The 18,374-nt window shown below is 49.2% G+C and overlaps 10 protein-coding genes across 10 annotated transcripts in view; 3 read left to right on the forward strand and 7 right to left on the reverse strand.

Moving 5' to 3' along the window:
- SDH1 (succinate dehydrogenase flavoprotein subunit SDH1) overlaps positions 1-834 on the reverse strand; it is a gene marked incomplete at both ends in the record, with an annotated part of 2,821 nt that extends 1,987 nt beyond the window's left edge. Inside the window, 3 exons of the mRNA XM_076685379.1 lie at positions 600-653; positions 703-756; positions 805-834. Of these exons, the coding sequence (XP_076540385.1) occupies positions 600-653; positions 703-756; positions 805-834 (138 nt within the window). The remainder of the gene's footprint in view (positions 1-599; positions 654-702; positions 757-804) is intronic.
- Positions 835-1,411: 577 nt separating this feature from the next.
- Positions 1,412-2,080, forward strand: RPC25 (DNA-directed RNA polymerase III subunit RPC25; the record flags this gene model as incomplete). The annotated part of the gene is made up of 3 exons (XM_076685380.1): positions 1,412-1,706; positions 1,751-1,814; positions 1,864-2,080. 3 exons carry the CDS (start codon positions 1,412-1,414, stop codon positions 2,078-2,080), a joined length of 576 nt encoding a protein of 191 aa, XP_076540386.1.
- A 369-nt stretch (positions 2,081-2,449) lies between these two features.
- On the reverse strand, positions 2,450-3,763 carry RPT1 (proteasome regulatory particle base subunit RPT1; the record flags this gene model as incomplete). The annotated part of the gene is made up of 1 exon (XM_076685381.1): positions 2,450-3,763. One exon carries the CDS (start codon positions 3,761-3,763, stop codon positions 2,450-2,452), a length of 1,314 nt encoding a protein of 437 aa, XP_076540387.1.
- A 928-nt stretch (positions 3,764-4,691) lies between these two features.
- Positions 4,692-5,279, reverse strand: PSF1 (DNA replication protein PSF1; the record flags this gene model as incomplete). The annotated part of the gene is made up of 1 exon (XM_076685382.1): positions 4,692-5,279. The coding sequence occupies one exon, from the start codon at positions 5,277-5,279 to the stop codon at positions 4,692-4,694; it is 588 nt and encodes a 195-aa protein (XP_076540388.1).
- Positions 5,280-5,822: 543 nt separating this feature from the next.
- TRVA0_024S01244 (MFS transporter) lies at positions 5,823-7,511 on the reverse strand (the record flags this gene model as incomplete). The annotated part of the gene is made up of 1 exon (XM_076685383.1): positions 5,823-7,511. The coding sequence occupies one exon, from the start codon at positions 7,509-7,511 to the stop codon at positions 5,823-5,825; it is 1,689 nt and encodes a 562-aa protein (XP_076540389.1).
- Positions 7,512-8,738: 1,227 nt separating this feature from the next.
- Positions 8,739-10,239, reverse strand: BFR2 (AATF family protein; the record flags this gene model as incomplete). Its single annotated transcript, XM_076685384.1, has 2 exons — positions 8,739-10,141; positions 10,188-10,239. The coding sequence occupies 2 exons, from the start codon at positions 10,237-10,239 to the stop codon at positions 8,739-8,741; spliced, it is 1,455 nt and encodes a 484-aa protein (XP_076540390.1).
- Positions 10,240-10,918: 679 nt separating this feature from the next.
- Positions 10,919-12,088, reverse strand: LTV1 (ribosome biogenesis protein LTV1; the record flags this gene model as incomplete). Its single annotated transcript, XM_076685385.1, has 1 exon — positions 10,919-12,088. The coding sequence occupies one exon, from the start codon at positions 12,086-12,088 to the stop codon at positions 10,919-10,921; it is 1,170 nt and encodes a 389-aa protein (XP_076540391.1).
- A 1,413-nt stretch (positions 12,089-13,501) lies between these two features.
- Positions 13,502-15,439, forward strand: AVT3 (Avt3p; the record flags this gene model as incomplete). Its single annotated transcript, XM_076685386.1, has 1 exon — positions 13,502-15,439. One exon carries the CDS (start codon positions 13,502-13,504, stop codon positions 15,437-15,439), a length of 1,938 nt encoding a protein of 645 aa, XP_076540392.1.
- A 569-nt stretch (positions 15,440-16,008) lies between these two features.
- PIH1 (Pih1p) lies at positions 16,009-16,851 on the forward strand (the record flags this gene model as incomplete). The annotated part of the gene is made up of 1 exon (XM_076685387.1): positions 16,009-16,851. The coding sequence occupies one exon, from the start codon at positions 16,009-16,011 to the stop codon at positions 16,849-16,851; it is 843 nt and encodes a 280-aa protein (XP_076540393.1).
- Positions 16,852-17,461: 610 nt separating this feature from the next.
- TRVA0_024S01354 (uncharacterized protein) lies at positions 17,462-17,774 on the reverse strand (the record flags this gene model as incomplete). Its single annotated transcript, XM_076685388.1, has 2 exons — positions 17,462-17,640; positions 17,696-17,774. 2 exons carry the CDS (start codon positions 17,772-17,774, stop codon positions 17,462-17,464), a joined length of 258 nt encoding a protein of 85 aa, XP_076540394.1.
- Between the last annotated feature and the right edge of the window lie 600 nt (positions 17,775-18,374).

Here is an 18,374-nt window from a genome sequence, read left to right on the forward strand (position 1 = left end):
ATATCAATCAATATCAATCAATATCAATCAATATCAATCAATATCAATCAATATCAATCAATATCAATCAATATCAATCAATATCAATCAATATCAATCAATATCAATCAATATCAATCAATATCAATCAATATCAAACGACCAATACTAATCAGTATCGAAGTACCAACACTAATCAGTATGGAAGGACCAATACTAATCAACATCGACCAACATTAATCAATATCGAATGACCAATACTGAATAATCAATATCGTCCAACAAATAGTAATATCGACCGAATAATACTGAGTTATCAATATCGTCCAATCAATATTAACCAATATCATCCAATCAATATTAATCAATATCGTCCAATCAATGTTAATCAATATCAATCAATATTAATCAATATCGTCCAATCAATATTAATCAATATCGAGCAAAAATAATCAATATCGAGCGAACAATATCAAATATCGAACCCGCAATACCGAACAATCAATATCGACCAAACAATATTAACCAATATCGTCCAACCAATAGTAGCCCGATATCAACCGAACAATAACATTATCGAACGACCAATAGTGGTCCAATAGTGAAATATCAACACTTACAATCACTGGGTACTTGGAGCTGATATGCTTGTTTGCCTCAGTTCCTCGCACATGCTAAAATCCGTTAACCCCCGAATCACTCCTTCACGTACGGCACACTTACGTCGTTGGCAATAACCTTGGAGACCGTTCTGGTCGTGTGGAAAGCTCGCGTCCGCTACACTCGTCAGCTCAATTCACCACTCCCCAAAATAAAACACCATACCAAACCCGATCTCTGAATACTTCGAAGCATCTTGTGTTCGTGTGTGGGGTGGAAAGGAAACGAAAAAAATCTGTCGAAACCCTGTGGTGAGATGTTCGGCCGACTGGGAAAAACTGGAGAGCATGCGATGGGGCCGCATTGACCAATCACGTCGCGCGCATTTCTCCCTTCCACCGCTCGGCGACTCGGAATAACTACGACCACACCCGCATCCTCTCCACCGAACCTCCGATCCACGATAATACAGCCTTTTATACATTATAGCCTTATATCGGAGTTCTCATTCGCTTTGAATATATTCCCTCAACAACCTGGGGCTCTGCCCCAGACCCCGTAGTTGGGGGGTCCCCCCAAACCCCCTCTTCCCTTCTGTCTACCAATTGATCCCAGGAATGGGGGGGTTTTAGGGGGCAGAGCCCCCTAACTACGGGGTCTGGGGCAGAGCCCCAGGTATGCTCTGCATTCGCTAGCCGTTCTAACGGGGTCGTGATGTAGGGTGGTGGTTGGTGATAAGCGGTCAAGTTAAGTAGTTAAGTAGATTGAAATTTGAAAAATTCGATATATGCGATGGATCACTTCAAGATAACTGGCGACAGGCGGATAGAAGATGTATGTACTAACGAAGATATCAGATATTATACCGCTACAGCCGACTTCGTTTTCGCGGCCGACGCATGATGCTCTGGAGGATGCAATCAACTCCAAATACGCCAACAAGGTGCTCCATAACACGGGCCTGTGCGTCTGCGTCCACGACATAGAGAAGATCGAGGACGGTATGATCCGGCCAGGAGACGGCGCGGCATACGTCAAGTGCGTTTTCAGACTGGTTGTTTTCCGCCCGTTTATCGGCGAGGTGCTCGTAGGGTGGATCTCATCCTGTACCGATCAGGGCATTAATGGTACGTTTTGTTTAATTGGTTGAGATATGATGCTAACTGCGTAGTTAAAATGGAATTCTTTAATGATATACACATTCCGAAGTCAATGCTTTTCGAGGATTGTCATTTGTAAGTGATATATCGCTTTGGTGGTGATGCGGTTTGCTAATATTTGTAGTATTCCGAGCGAGCAGGCGTGGATTTGGAAGCTGGGAGACGATAAGCTGTATTTGGACGTTAACGAGAAGATTCGGTTCCGGGTAGAACAGGAGATATTCACAGAGCAGCATCCTGCGAAGCCAGGTGCCACTGAAGATCAGCCCAAGCAGGCTCCTCCCTACGCAATTGTCGGGTCTTGCCAGACTGACGGTATGGGCTTGGTCACTTGGTGGTAAAAGCGCTTCTATTGACGACTAATGATTTCTAAATGCATTTTTTAATCTCCACGAAGCAGAGCCCCAGTTTTGGGGGACTGGTCTCCCCATTGCGTACTGGCAGTGTGTGTATTCGAGGGCCAGCCCTCGAGCTCCCGTAGTTGGGGGCTCTGCCCCCAAACCCCCGTCTGACTCGGCTCTTAACCTCCGCGCAGCGGAGCCCCAGGGGGGTTTGGGGACTGGTCCCCCAATGATACCATCGTGTAACATGAGACATACATGCGGCTCAGTACGGCTCGTGTGGTGCGGCTTGAGCCGCACTTGACTACAATATGTAAGGAAGCAGTAGTGGTGGGGGTGGAGTGAAAAATACGAATAATAATATTTGGTCTAGTTGTACTGCATGTACTCGGAGGTACTGGAGAACTTGAGGTTGCCCTTGATGACCTTTTCGACGGCAGCCAAAAAGTCCTTCTCGGTGGCCACCTTGCGGCGGGCTCGAATGGCAAACATGCCCGCCTCGGTACACACAGACCTCAGTTCTGCACCAGTACTATTTGGACACAGCCGGGCAATGAGTTCCCATCGAATGTCGCGGTCGACCGACATGGACTTGGAGTGGATTCGGAAGATGTTTGTTCGGCCCTCAACATCGGGCAGGCTGAACTCGACCTTACGGTCGATTCGTCCCGGACGCAGCAGCGCTGGGTCCAGCGTGTTGGGCCTGTTAGTAGCAAACATAACCTTGATGTTGCCTCGCGGATCGAAACCGTCGAGCTGGGTAATGAGTTCCAACATGGTTCGCTGGACTTCATTATCGCCACCGGCACCGTCGTCGAACCGGGCCCCACCAATCGCGTCGACTTCATCGAAGAAAATAATGCATGCCTTCTTGGTACGTGCCATTTCAAACAGCTCTCGCACCATCCGCGCGCCCTCGCCAACGTACTTCTGCACCAATTCCGACCCAATGACACGGATGAAAGTCGCGTCGGTTCGGTTAGCCACCGCTCGGGCGCACAGCGTTTTACCGGTACCCGGTGGGCCGTACAGAAGAATGCCCTTAGGTGGATCAATGCCCAGGCTGACAAAGCGCTCTGGCGACAGCAGTGGCAGCTCTACGACTTCTCTCAGCTTATCAATCTGGTCCTTACAACCGCCCACATCTCCGTAGGTAACATCAGGCTTGTCCTCGACCGTCATCATAGTGACAGTCGGGTCAATTCGCGGCGGCAGAGGCAGCATGATCTGGTACTTGTTACGCTCAACACCAACGCGCATACCCTCCTCAATGTCGGTCGGACTAACACGCTCGCCGAGGCTTACAACGAACTTGGCAATCTGCTTCACGTTGATGACGTACTTGGACTTGTCCGGGTTGTCCTCGCTCTGGATGATCTTGGTACACCGCGCCACTTGCAGCGGCTGGTCCTGGGCAATCGTCTGCTTATCCGCCATGAGATCCCACAAATGCGGAGCTGCCAGACCCGTGTCCGACTCCTTGATCCCGATCTTCTCGTTTATCCGCGTCTGTATATCCTTGATGTCCTTGTCGATCTTCTTCAATGCTGCTCCGTAGGGCGCCACGCCGTATGTCTTGAGCACCTCAATGTCCCCTTCGGACAGAGGTACGACATTCTCCTCGGACTTCTCTTCGTCGTCTGCCGGCTTCTGGTACTTCTCCCAGTCCGCTTTTGGTGGCATTGTTCACTGGGCTTGTTATATCTCGATGGATGTCAATGGGTAATGGGGAGCTGTTGTCGTCGTCTCGTCGTTTGGGCTCCGCGTGGCGAATAAATCGCCACTTCTCCCAACGCGCGCCCCACATCACCTTAAACCTTCCATGGAACCCCAAGCTTAGCTAGACCGATACTCGAAGGTTGATTTATCGCTCTTCCCAGTAGTAATCCCCAGAGGCTCCGCTACGCGGATAGCTTCAACTGTTCTGCGGATACACTCTCCTAGTGGTAGCAATTGGGGGGACCAGTCCCCCCAAACCCCCCTGGGGCTCCGCTGCGCGGAGGTAATTCCACTACAGTGTACCTAGTTAGGAGTACACAATTGAACCAAAACTTTATATTAGAAACTCTTCTTCAGAGCCATGTATGGTGGTGTACCAAGTAGTCATGCTTGCAATAGCCAATGCGTTACTCAATCGTGCGCTACTACTGTGTACTGGGGAAGCGTAGCTGCTGTTGCGAGGACCCAATGTACGGCTGTAACCTACCCCTACGAAGGACTGCGAGCTCCTCCGCGGAGTGGAGCTACGGGGGGATCTGGGGGCCAGGAACCAGTCTTCAATATCAATTCTGTATAAGTAAGCGCCTTTATTAAATTGAAAAATGCATATATTTTGCCAATACGTTATTCAATGGGTGCCTTCTTTTTTGAATTGGGATGCTGTTGCAAATGCCCTAGGTACGGCTGTTACAAAGCGGATTGCGCGGCTGTTCCCAGCAGAAGAGTCCACGAGCCCTCCGCGAAGCGGAGCTACGGGGGTTTGGGGGCTGGCCCCCAAAGAACTTGAAGTCAGTATGTGGATTCTATAGTACAAAATGGGTGCTTTTGGTAGATACGGAGCGGTTACCTGGGGCCAGCCCCAGACCCCGTAGCTCCGCTGCGCGGAGGGAGGTTAGAGCTTCTGTAGGTAGCCCTGCTGGATGAGTCTTTGGACGTCCGCCTGACGGACAAAGAATTGGCTGTTCTTGGTTAGATTGAACACGCCGTATTCCGTCTGGATCTCGCCTGCGTCTTTGAGCACCCGGACATCGACAAACAAATCCCTGGGTGGCTCAACGCTGCCGGTCAAATCAATGTCGGTCCACTCGCCTTTGTAATCAACAAGCAGATCCGAGTACTTATGCAAATATTCCTGTTCGTTGGGGCTCAGGTTCGAAACCGCCTCGTTATCCTGATCCACTTGTTCGTTCCACACCATCTCCACCATCTTCTCTGCTCTTAATCGTTGATAAGCCAGAAGACACCGCTTATTTCTTCTCATGCATAGATGTAGCACAAACAAAGCACACGACGTCTTTCTGTCTTGAGTCGCCAGCTCTTCGTCTTCAAAAGAGTCCCGTATTCGCTCCGTCTCGCGGTGCAGCTCTCGAGTTTCCCGGGCTATTGCCCGCACTAGCTCCTCTTGGTATAGTGGTAAGCTCTCTAGGTTCTGTGTCCTCCGAGCATCTTGGATCAGTTTATTCGCCAAATCGCCATACATCTCGACGCCCGATACGCGTAAAATTGATTTGGGAAGTTCATTTAACGGGGACCGCGACGCGACACGCCAAATCGGACTGGACCATCATATCTTACCATTTATGACCACTTCGACCAGTTTAACCATAGAAAATATTTAATAAAGATATATCAATTAATTGGCGAAAGATACTGTGATCTATTGTTAACAATGCTTGTAAAGGTTACTTAAACATCAAATCACATCGTCATTGCAAGTCGGGCTGAATCTTATCTTACGGTTTATAACCGCTACAACCATATTCAACAAGAATAAACAATTAATTTGCGAAAGAGATTGCAATTTGTTATCAATCTTGATAATGCTTCTACAATTTAACGGTACTTAGTACATCGTCACTACCAAATCGAACTGTCCTAATCTGACCACTTATAAGCGCTTCAACTGTGAAAAATAAGAATAATCAATGTTAATAATGCTTCTAAAATTAATTAAACAGAGTACATCATCATTAGCTGAAAGTCCATAGTGACGGTAGTTGAAAGTCCATGTGATACCCGACCATTACAAACTGGCCTTGCCACGAGGCTCGTACGGGAACAACAGAACCACTACTCCTGCCGCAAGGAACATAGCCCCAGAGACAAAAATGGGAACAGAGGTCGTCAAATTGGCAAACTTGGCAATGATCGGGGCAAACACACCCAGCACTCGATTCGCTGAGGCAGCCAGCCCCACGGCAGTACCTCGAACCCGGGCAGGGAAGATCTCAGGAGTGTAAGCGTACAACACACCATACATGATGTTGGAGAAGAAACTAAACATGCAATTCCAGCCGAGCAGCGCATCCGACGTCTTGGCCGTCGTCGACCCAAACAGGAACACTCCGGTAAGTATAGTCGACAGGGCAATGGCTCCTTTGCGGCCAATGCGTAACTCGACCAGAACACCAGCCAGCAAAGCTCCAGGAACGCCAATGGCAGCAATAATCAAAGTGTTTCGATAGGTAATATCGGTAGACTGTGAATCGCCGGCAGATCCTCGAGTCGATAGATAGTAAGGCAGGAACGCATTGTAGAGCGGGAAAGCGACACCAATTAAAGCCCACACAAATATAACGAGCGACGACGAATATGCCAGCTTCCTAGTGCCAAACACTTCACGTAGGTGCGAGAAATTGTACTTCTCAAGCTTTTCTTTGGCCACTCCTGCAGCAGAAACGTCGTGTGTCTCCTCCTCATTACCATGGAGTCGGTCGACCTCCTGCAACTGTTCCAACGAAAGGGTGCTCTCCCTGCGATTGAACGCGGCAATCTTGTGCACCACCTCAACAGCGAGATCGTCTCGACCCCGGCTGACGTAGAACTTGGGAGACTCATGCAGCGTGAACATTAGGAATCGGCTGGCCCAGCACATAATCGAGATACCTCCAATGGTGAAGCAGAGGTACCTCCATCCCATATTGTTCTCTTTTGTGCAAACCTCATCCCGCTGGCATGAGTAATTGCCCAGGAGCCCCCAAGCAACCAAAGTCGTCAGAAGCTGTCCAAATGCCCACCACACAGACATAATGGTCAATAAATACTGATGGCTCTGTGGGAGCACTTCGAGAAAGATAGCAGAGTCCACCGGCAGATTACCACCGACGCCAAAGCTCCAAAACGAGGCAAAGATGCCAATGGCCGCGAAATTGGGCGCGGAGCCAGCAATGATGCCCCACACTCCGCTAATCAAGAAAGTCAAATTGAACGCCCATCGTCGGCCAATGATGTCCGAACTGAACGACCAGAAGACAGCCCCGGCCAAAAGCCCGAGATTCTGCGCCAGGGTCAAATACGGCCCGTTGGTGCTCCCAGTGGGCAGAAACTCCAGCGCGATCTGGGGCAGAATAAGCGAGGTCACAATGGGCCACATATTGTCCGCCATCCAGCCAAACCCGGCCACGACGAACAGGACCCATTGGTACCTACCCATTCCGATCTCAGAGATGGCATCGCTGATGACCTTTGCCTTTGCAATGTAAACCGGATCAAACTCATCTCCGTAAAGCTTATCGGTCGACTCGTCAGACTCGCTGACCGAGTCCAGAGGGTTATTCGACACCTCAGCCTGTGTGTCCTTGGCTTCTCCATCCCGCACGCCAGTATCGTGGACTGTTTCCACGCTGGTTTCGTTCAGCTCGTTGGCAGTCATGGAACTGGTACTTAACAGAGGCACAGAGTCCGAATAATTGGCCGAATAGTTAGGTTCCATCCAGGGAGGGGGACCCCATGGGAACTATTTATATTGTTTAATAAGAAGAACTAGACCGCCAAGGGCAAACGACTACGCAGAGATTAAAATTGATTGCAAGTATGATTGCTTGAATCCCCTCGTGCCGTTGCTGCACAGCGCTGCAGGTCTATCAGTACACAATGTCTTCGTATTATAGACACGAATAACACATTAAGCAAAGACAGGCATGCGCAGGAGCCGCTACGGCTGTAATAATCGCTCTCCACTGTCGGTTCCCCTATTTCTTTGACCGCTCGTACCACCCGGAGAAAAGTGAAACGTTATTGCTTTCCGCAACCGAAGCAAGGTTCAAGGAGTCCCCCCTAAAGGCCAGCAAAATCCAGCCATTTTTATTTTCATTTTAGCGTTTTCCATCATCCTTGATGGTGTAGTTTTAGTTTACGTACGAAAGGTGGGCGTCTGCCGCTTGTTTCGGTCATGATCATCGCCAAGCGTACCGAGACGCATTCAACGGGTACATCGTATTGCGACATCGCGACTCAACGCCGGTCGGTTAATCCGAGGCGACATATGACATTCTGTGCAATGATGGCGAATCGACACGACTTTGGCGGCAACGTTGGTAGGCGACGTCCTTTGTTGATTAAGCGAGGCTAAATATGCACGAAGTCTAATTTCTGTTCAATTAGTTGCGTCTAAAAGTTATGAAATATTAAAAGCTTATCGTTACCGGTAATTAATTAGCTAGCCAAGAGGGTAGTGTAACTGTAACATAGCTGTAACGACGCTGTAATGAGGGAGGTAGAGAGATTTGTTACGCGGTGCCAACATCTGCGTAGCGGAGCTACAGGAGCTCGAGGGCTGGCCCTCGATACCGGTACACCGACAGTCTAAGCAGTGCTAATGTAGCTAGCTACGATAAAATTTCATTAGGCTGTACCAGCTTGAACAATTGCGTCATTCTCCATTACGTGGACCTCTAGGATTGGCCCTCGAATGTACGAACCCTCTAAGCAGTCCTACTGTGTATAACTATGGTGAAATTTCATTAGGTTGTTCCAGTCTATTGTTCCGAGGGGACAAGATCGTACGACAATTGCGTAATTCTAAAGAAAGACGGGCAAGCCGCCGGCTGGAAAGACCCATGTTCGGAATCATGCCCCTGAGTCGTCGTCCCGAGCGTCTATTTCATGAAACATTGTCAGATTTCTATGTAGGTAGTGATACCAATCTATTGAGGGATGTCTAAGCAAAGACTTGGAAGCCGGTATCGGCGACGATCTCGTCTTCAGACTCATGCTCCGACTCCTCGTCGACGCGGACTTGCTGGCCAAACAGTGATGCAAACAGATCGTCCCGCTGGTCGTCGTTCCACGTAAATGCATTGTTGTTCGGAGCCGCAAAGCCTTGGACCATTTCCTGGACGTGGTATCTCAGTTTTCGGCCCTTGGATGCCTTGGTGTCCACTACCTTTTTGGTCTTGGTCTTGGCCACAGTCCACTTGACATTGGCACTCTGGCCCGAAGAGTTGTCTGCCATGCGCTTGTCGACCAGTTCCTTGAGCTGCATTCTGTAGAAATCAGTGTCATCAAAGATATACGTCTCCTCCTGGGTATCGACCTTTTGCTTCACCTCAGATTCTTCTTCTTCCAGACCCAGAATCTTGTAGTTTGACCGATTGAGTCGCGTTCGTTTGATGAGACGATCCATATCTGCCAGAATAGTGCCCACTTGGACAGCTGCCGTCTGGTTGAGGGACTTGAACTTGCTACTTTGCAGCGCGGTGGCTCCTGAAGACGCCTGGATCTTGCGCGACCACTTATCGAGAACGGACTCTCGGTACTTGGAAAGAGTCTCGTCTAATGCACTAACGTTGCCAAAGGCTTCCTCGAGATTGCGCTTTTTCGAAAGCTTTTCTGGCACAGCGATATTGTCCACCTGCATCAGCTTTACACGGACATCGCTTAGACGGTCAATAAAATCGTAGAGACTGCCGAGAGCGTCCTGGCGCAGATCGGGCGTCTCGTCGGTGATGAACTCCTTGGCCGACGCCTTGTCCAGTGGAAGGAGATTAGATGCCCCCAATGCTTTTTGCAGACCGATTCGCATGTCCAGCAGCCCTTCGTAGATGTCCATCTGCTTCTGAACAGCGGCACCTTTCTCCGCATCAGCTCTAGCAGTTTCAGACAGCCGGCTTACAATCTTCTTTTTCTCCTGACCCAGCAGTTTACTCAATTCGGGCCCATTACTCTCGCTCTCTTCTTCATCATCTTCATCATCATCCACTTCTTCTTCAGATGCAGTCATTCCATTTTCAAGGTCCTCTTCTTCACTCTCCTCTTCGCTTTCCTCCTCCTCACTGTCTTCTTCTTCATCTTCGCTTTCCTCTTCGGCTTCATCATCTATCAGACCGTTAACTGCATCTGAATCGCTTTCTTCCTCCTCGTCCTCACTCAGATCATTATCGAAAAGAGCACGTCGGTCGACTCGTTTGCCTCTATACTTGGTCTCGTCCACCGAAATGCCGTCATCTCGGAGCTTGCTCTTGCCCACTTTAACATAATGTTCTCTCGCCTTCTCGTCGTCATTCTCTTCAAATTCATCATCCGAGCTAGCGTTCATTCGCTCGGCATCTTCTGGATCAAAGTCTATAAATGGTTAGCAATAATCTGGAGTTAGTAGTAAATAACTTACCGACTGGCTGAGGATCTTCCAGCTCTGCAAGCTGATCTCTTAGCGACACCATCTTTGCTGATAATATCGATAGATCGTTGGTGATAATCTCAATAGATGTTGGTGATAATCTCGATAGATCGTTGGTGATGTTCCAGGATGAGTGGTGCAGATAAAAATTTTTAAGCCGCACGGCTGACTTGAAATTTCACAATCCACCGATACGGAATGAGAATAGCCACACAAATCACTACCGTAATATCGGTCACAAAATCCCGGCATTTCTTGATCCCTTGTAAAAGCGTTATGGATTGTACAAATATGTTTATTCCTCGTGGGTATGCTGGATTGTTTGAAGTAACTGTAGTAAATTTTGCACTGCTGTAACAGACCTGTTGCTGGATCTGTAACAAATTTAATTCCAGTGTTGGGAGTTTGTTACAACATTTTTTTTGTTAGAAACCTCCTCCTTTTTTTTGTTACAGAATTATACGATTGTTTCCTCATTGCTAGTACAGTAGGAAGCGTGTAATCGTAGTTTGCTAGATTACTGGACACCTCTGAACTCCGCACAGCGAAGCCCCAGGGGGGCTTGGGGGGACCAGGTCCCCCCATTGGCACTAGGAGTGTGTATTCGAGGGCCAGCCCTCGAGCTCCTGTAGTTGGGGGCTCTGCCCCCAAACCCGATTTGTGCGAATCAGAAAGGTGAACATAAATATCTATAACCATTAAAAAACCATCAAAACATGTCGTTAGTGCTTCTTGAACATTTTCTTGCCCTCGACCACGTAATTGTCCAGGAAGTCGTCTAGTGCAGCCTCAAAGTCTGGTCGCTGGTTCTTCATGTCAAACTCCTGGTACTCCTCCTCGTCAGACTCCTCCTCGAACTTCTTGGACATCTGCTCGAACTTGTCGTCAAGGAACTGCAGACCCTTATTTCTGAACAATGCACTACTCGACATGGAGAACCCAGTGAGCTCGGTGTTGGCTCCGCCACGTCGCTTCTTTCGACCACCCTTGGTCATTCGCGTGGCCGAAGTGACTACGCTCATAGGTCCAAGCCCGTCGCCAGCCTCGCTTGCAAACTCGTCGTCGCTATCATCAGCTCTGCCTTTTCGTGCCTCGTCCAGCTTGAACTGACGGAACGCAGTCTCCCACTCTTCCTCGCCTTCCTTTGGCTGTATAACCGATCGTGGAGGCATCTTCCGGCCAGAGGCGCCTTTTACCGTGTCGTCAGAATCATATCCGTCCAATTCATCCTCGTAGTAATTGTCCGGATCAAATTCGTCCCACTCGTCCTCCTCTACCTCTCCGCCCTTAACAAGCTCAGAAAACAAATCATCATCCTCAACATTATCCACGTATGCCTCATCATCTAGAGCTTCAAGGGTCTCCCTCAGTTCCTCTGGCATGTCTGGCTGCAGACCGGCAATTTGATCTGGGATGTTCTGCTGGTCCTGGTATGTGAGCTTACGCTTCTCCTGACTTGGCAGCACATCCTCAGGCAGCGCAACGCCATCTTTAAGGAAACTACCACCCTTTTTAGCGGCTGGCTTCTCGAGATCCTTCCGCGCAATGAAGATAGCGTTCGGATCAGAGCCGATGGGCTTCAAATGCTGCATATAGTCGTACTTGGAATCGTCATACGTGATGCCATACAGGGCCGCCTCACCTTCGTTTTCTCGACGACCCTGCAGCACGCTCGACTGCTCGAGATCGGCCGCCGTCAGCACTTTGCCGCCCGTCGTCGGGCCATGCTTGTTCCTTCGCTCCGCCTTCTTGTCGGCATCGTTGAGATTGTCCACTTTTACCAGGACCCGGTCTGGTGCGTCGGTATCGTTGTACCGCGCATCCTCCTGTGATCTGTGGACCAACACATACGTGTCGGCCTTCTTCTTATCGATCCACTTCCGCGGGGCCATTCTTGCTCTATATGGGTTATAACTCTGGTTCGCAACTGATCTGATAAAAAATTTCACTAATGCACGCTGAATTAGCGATCCCCTGCTTATCCTGCTTACCTCAGCCGAACCATATTTGGTTACGTAATCGCACCACGTGATTTTGAGCCTCACGCGCCGCACTTCAACACCGCGGCACATATTGCGCTAAGCCGCGGTCATTCAGTGGTCAATAAGGCCTCTAGGTAATAATATTGGCCAGTTTCTTTCAATTCCCTGGGCTTTGCGCTTACGCGAAAGGCGCTATTTGGCCCTCAATGGTGTCTTCTTGTACAAGACACACAAAGCCAGCTCATCCATAACTCTGGTATAGACCATCTCATCCGAAATCCTGGTATAGACCATCTCATCCGAAACCCTGGTATAGACATCCTCTCCTGAGCTCGATCTAGAATTACCATAGTTACCCAAGTACGACATGTAGTGTAAAGGTAAGATTGCAGATATGGGTCACAAACCGTTTAGATGTATGGATTACGTACCTAGTCGAGACAATTTGGTCCATTAATAGCAACCAACCTCGGCAAAAGGTGGAGCCACGGGAGCTCGATGGCTGGCCCTCGAATACCAATTGTTGTACCAATAGTGTACCCAATTGCAGTGGTACCGTCCGCACAGGTGACAGGGGAACACGAGGGCTTGTCCTCGAATGAAGTACCTGGTACTGTAATGGATTTTAACGAGGTATTCTGTTACGTGTGTTACTGTACCGGCAGAGGTTGGGAGTTTATCACGGTGTAACGAAGATCTCGATACGTTGTAACCTGTCGTTGCGTACATGGTGAAGATACGGGGGTCTGGGGGCTGGCCCCCAGCTACGGGAGCTCGAGGGCTGGCCCTCGAACACTCCACTGTTAGTAATAATGGGGGATTAGTCCCCCAAACCGCTCCTGGTCTCCGCTATGCGGAGATCTACGAGTCCTTCGCTTTGCGTAGCCTATTGAGCTCGAGCCGCATTCCCGCGTGCGGCTCGTGCGGCTCATCTTAGGGTTTCCGCACTCCACCCCCAAAGGGCCAGTGGAGAAGGAGCCACCAAGGCATTCCTACAGCATACAGGTGACGTTTTACTACTTATCAAGTAAAATAGCGATAATACATAGCACGGCAATGGCCAGATAACGCCTTGCAGGAACGCCGTACGGTGTTAAAGGGGGAGGAGGACTCCGACCAAACCCACATCCGTCCCCCCCACTCTAAGAACGACATAACATTCGACTTTTAACTAAGTAGATGTAAAAGATGAGTTCTCCAAATAGCTCAGTCCACCAGGACGAATACGAAAGCGGATTCTCGGCGCCTCGGTCTGCTGGATCGCTCCGATCCGCCTCGCCATTCCGCCAGGCCTCTGTAAGGCTGGGGTCGCCAGTGTCCTCGATGGGCCAGTATATGGCCCGGGGCCTCTCGCCCTCACGGACTGCGTTAAACGAAGATGAGCAGGCTGTTGTTGACGATTTGCCGAGCGATGAGAACATAGACAACACGCCGGCTCTGTCTTCGTCGTATGCTGACTCGAAGCTCAAGCGCAGAGACAGCCCAAGCGTGTCATCGTTTGCGCAGTCGCCGCAGCAGCTCTTCAATGACTCCTCGGCCGTATCGGTGCGTTCGATGGACATAGACAACCCGGCCCCTGAAGTTGTAAAGGTTGTCGGGCGGCATCTCGTGAACGACGCAACCGGGTCCGACTCGCAGGCCGTGGACGACAAGTTCGCCTCGCTCAAGCTGCAAGGCGGCGATATTACGCGACAGCTGTACAACTGGCGTAGAGAACACGAGGAGGGAGAAGCTTCGACGAAGCGAGGTCGGTCGCGGTCCTTCGACATGCCTCGACCTCTGCCCAAAGGCCCGAATAACGAGCCAATAGACATCAAGAACATCAAGGCTCCAGGCGGGTTCAGGCGCAATTTCATCGTTAATAAGGTGATCCAGGATCCGGAGAGACAGACCGAGGGCCACCCAGCGTTCCTGACGCGAAACTTCATTGAGTTCTTGAGTATCTACGGCCACTTTGCTGGTGAAGATCTGGAAGAGGAAGAAGAGGAGGAGGAGGAAGGAGTAGAGGGAGAGTATCCAGAAGGTGCTGATGAGAGGACTGCATTGCTGAGAAGACCTTCCTATCGACGACGGAAGTCGACCCGCCCTTCGCAGAAGGAGGCGACTGCAACCAAGGCTGTTATGCTTATGCTCAAGAGTTTTGTTGGAACTGGTGTGCTATTCCTCCCCAAGGCTTTCTACAACGGTGGTATGCTTTTCTCATCGTTGGTGTTGGCCGCTGTGTCGCTGATTAGCTATTTCTGCTTCATTCTGTTGATTAACGCAAAGGATGCCAGCGGCGTGAACAGTTTCGGTGACGTAGGTGGAGCCCTCTACGGCCCCAAGATGCGCCAGATCATTCTGGCGTCCATTGTGCTGTCGCAGATTGGTTTCGCGGCGGCTTACATTGTGTTCACGTCCGAGAACCTCCAGGCGCTAGTTCTGGCGGTCATGAAGCGAGACGTATCCATCGAGGCTATGATCGCCCTCCAGTTGCTCATTTTCGCTCCGCTAGCTATGATTCGGGACATTGCCAAGCTCTCGGGTACAGCACTCATTGCTGACTTCTTCATCCTGCTCGGGCTGGTTTATCTGTACTACTGGGACAGCCGGACTCTCATTGCCAATGGCGTCGCCGATATTGTCATGTTCAACAAGCGGTCCTTCACTCTGTTCATTGGTACTGCTATCTTCACTTTTGAGGGCATTGGGCTCATTATACCGATTCAGGAGTCTATGAAGAGGCCAAGCCAGTTCACGACTGTCATGGGTGGCGTTATGATTGGCATTACCATTATCTTTGTGTCGATGGGCGCTCTTTCCTATGCGGCGTTTGGCTCTGAGGTCAAGACTGTAGTTATCCTCAACTTGCCCCAGGACTCTGCGTTTGTAAATGGCATCCAGCTGCTCTACTCGCTGGCTATTCTTCTGTCGACTCCGTTGCAGCTGTTCCCGGCGATTCGAATCCTCGAGAATGGCATGTTTGTGCGGTCAGGCAAGTACTCCAAGAGGGTCAAATGGGAGAAGAACATCTTCCGATTCTTCCTCGTCATGTTCACGGCCATTGTCGCATGGGGCGGTGCTGATGACCTTGATCGGTTCGTCTCTCTTATTGGTTCCTTTGCCTGCATCCCGCTGGTGTACATTTACCCACCGCTTTTGCATCTCAAGGCCTGTGCTCGGTCGGTGTTCTGGCGAGGCATCGACATTGCATTGGTCGTTCTTGGGTTTGGTGCGATGATTTACACGACTGCGGGCACTCTCCAGACCTGGGTTAAATAATTAATAGACATGTACCCTCCATCCATTCCAACGGAAGCGATCATTAGTCCTGCATATAAACTATATTCAACTATCAATTAACTACTCTTATACAATAATCCAATTGAACCACACTTCCTTCGGTATATAGGGGGGACTAGTCCCCCCAAACCCCCCCTGCGTCCCCGCTACGCGGAGATTCATCAATAATCAATCGACTACATTTCCTCTAACATATGATATATATATACCCTCTTGTGCGAAGTAGGTTGGACTTAGTATGTACGTATTCTACCTACTGGTATTACACTACGGATAGTTTTTATCAGTTATTGCGATCACTTTTACGGCAATAACACCTACCGACTACTGGTATCACTTTAAATCTTACTACCTCGTCACCAATTACATACCCGTAGAGAATCTATTCATTATACAATCCATTAAATATAATACCAATTGATTTTATACTATCCATGCGCATACCTATCTGTATTTTCCGTCTGATGTGCTAAATATCTGGTTCACGATGTACCCTGCATGTATATCGGCGGTTGCGATAGTTTGATGTCCGATCACCACTACACATAATGAGCCCTGACGACGAGATCACCCTCGACCCCCGACCGGCCTATGTGGTGAAAACGCTGCTAGTCAGCGGCAAGCACCAGGGAACCAAAGTGTTTATAAACATATGCACTGATCCAGCAGTTCCCGAGCCCCAAGACGGCTATGGCGAGCTCATGATCCAGAAGATTCAGAACGACGAAGACTACATCGTCCCGATAGTCGTCTCACAGGAGCGGCAGACCACCGACAAGGCGAACCGCACGTCGCTGGTATATGACTGCTGCATGCATCCGCGTGTTGTGCAAGAGACGCTGAAGAATAACGGGTTCCGGCTGATTGTCATCGAGACGTGCCTTGAGCTGGTGGAGGAGAATGCTGGGGCTGAGCTGAACCGCGACTTTTCCCTTCCAAAAATGCTCCAAAAGGGAGAGCTCCAGCAAGTAGTGATCAAGCGGAAGGACCTGGAGCATAAGCAGGAGAGTCTGACGTCCGGAATGGACGACATTGCCAAAATGGTGCAGGAGCAGCGGCTCAAGGAGGACAAGAAGCCGCAGGGGATATTAAAAAAGAGCAAATCGCCGTTAATTGAGGTGGTCTCGGAGCAGTCGAATGGGATAGATGACATTGGTAGCGAAGAAGAGGAAGAGGAGGGTGAATTGAGCTACACTGTGACTAAGCGTGAATCGGGACCCAAGTATGAGATAGAAGTCGCAGGACTGACGCGGATAGCGAATCCGAGGTTGAGCAAGTCGGGCAGGGTTGTTCTGTTGAAGCGACTGAGAATACCTCTGCCGGTTGAAACTGATCACATCGAGCCGTATTTTGTCACCTCGTGTAACAAACTTTACATATTCGTCTACTAACCGGCACGTCCAGTCTTACTAGTAAAGCAATTCAAACGATAGAACTCATTCGTGTATTTGATCCTCTACATCAGCAAAGTGCGACAACGGTTGAAGCAATTGCAAGGGTATATCAAGGATTCTCGGACATAGATCGAGCGATACCTTTAATACTCCACTGCTTCAATTGACTTGGGGGCCAGCCCCCAAACCCCCGTAGCTCCGCTTCGCGGAGGTTGCTGAGCACTAATTATGATAGCTTTGCCCTAGAAGGCCTTCTGCGGGGCTTAGTTCTTCTCTTAATAAGTTGGGCTGGCCACAGGGATAAAGCGGTGAAAGGTCATGCAACTTTTCATAATCAGTGATAGCAACTGTAGTTTGGAATACTTTTCAGGCTGCAATTGAGAATCTACTAACCAGCTACGACTGAGTTATCTCCATGCTTCTCTCAATGAAAACTGCGAGAATTCGACATGACTTTGGGGATCTGGATGTTCTGTGAAGATTATTTATTGATACCGGTGTCCATATACAGGTACTAGGGTCAAAGGTTGGCGATCGCACTTTGGTAGTCCAGCTAGCGGGACTATTATGAAGACATATAGGTGTGCCAAGCTTGACGACATTTGTATCAGCCTGTCAGATACATTGTACCGTAGTAGAAAATCAAAATGGATGGTATTCCCACGACGAACGCATACAGGGCGACTTGACAGATGCCGCCAACCATTATTTCGAGGTCGGTGAACTCTCTTTCTTCCGGCTTTTGATTTTTGTTATCATTCATTGAGGCGGTTGTGTTGTCACTCACTATGTATTAGAATTGTGGTTAGTTATATGACCATTTATTACTCTCTCTCCTTACTTAATCCTTCTTTCCTTACGAATTGGATGACAACTAGCCGATATAGTTTAGTCGTGTGGGGCGATATCAGGGACGGCATATCACGATGAGGCTTAGCTCCTGCGGGAAATCCGCCCGCAGTCAGATGGTCCGCTCCACAAGCCTATCAATTCCCGAGAGTTACATTATAGCCAAGTCTCTTTAGGCATCGAGGGGATGCAATCTGGTCCAGGCGTTGCGTAATATATTTTTGGAGAAAAGTATGTTAATCCTTTAACTCTATACTTGATGTGAAAGATTCTTCGGTAGCTATGATGGAGTAGCCGTAGGCTGTCTTTATTACTGTTACAATGTACCTGAGCGATATCAGGGCACCAATTTCTGACCTTAATGAAATGTATTTAACAGTTATATCTATAACAGGTAATACACAGGAGCACCAAAGCAATTAATTAAACTCTTTGACGAAGACTCTACTCAAAATACATAAACTTTCAAACACCCCTACAGATGTACTTCATTTGCAAGTGTGTGGTGACAATCAGAGCCATAGAGTCCAAGGCTATCGTACATCGACAATACCGACGCGAAGCGTCGCTAAGGGGGGTTTGGGGGGCTGGCCCCCCATAAAGCTCAACTACGGTAATAGAGGATTTCAGAAATTCTGTTGATATTCAGTTAGTACCTATAGCTCGGAATA

Source organism: Trichomonascus vanleenenianus (genome assembly GCF_965637985.1).
Source record: "Trichomonascus vanleenenianus strain CLIB 3782 genome assembly, contig: TRVA0_024S, whole genome shotgun sequence".
Lineage (NCBI taxonomy): Eukaryota > Fungi > Ascomycota > Dipodascomycetes > Dipodascales > Trichomonascaceae > Blastobotrys > Blastobotrys vanleenenianus.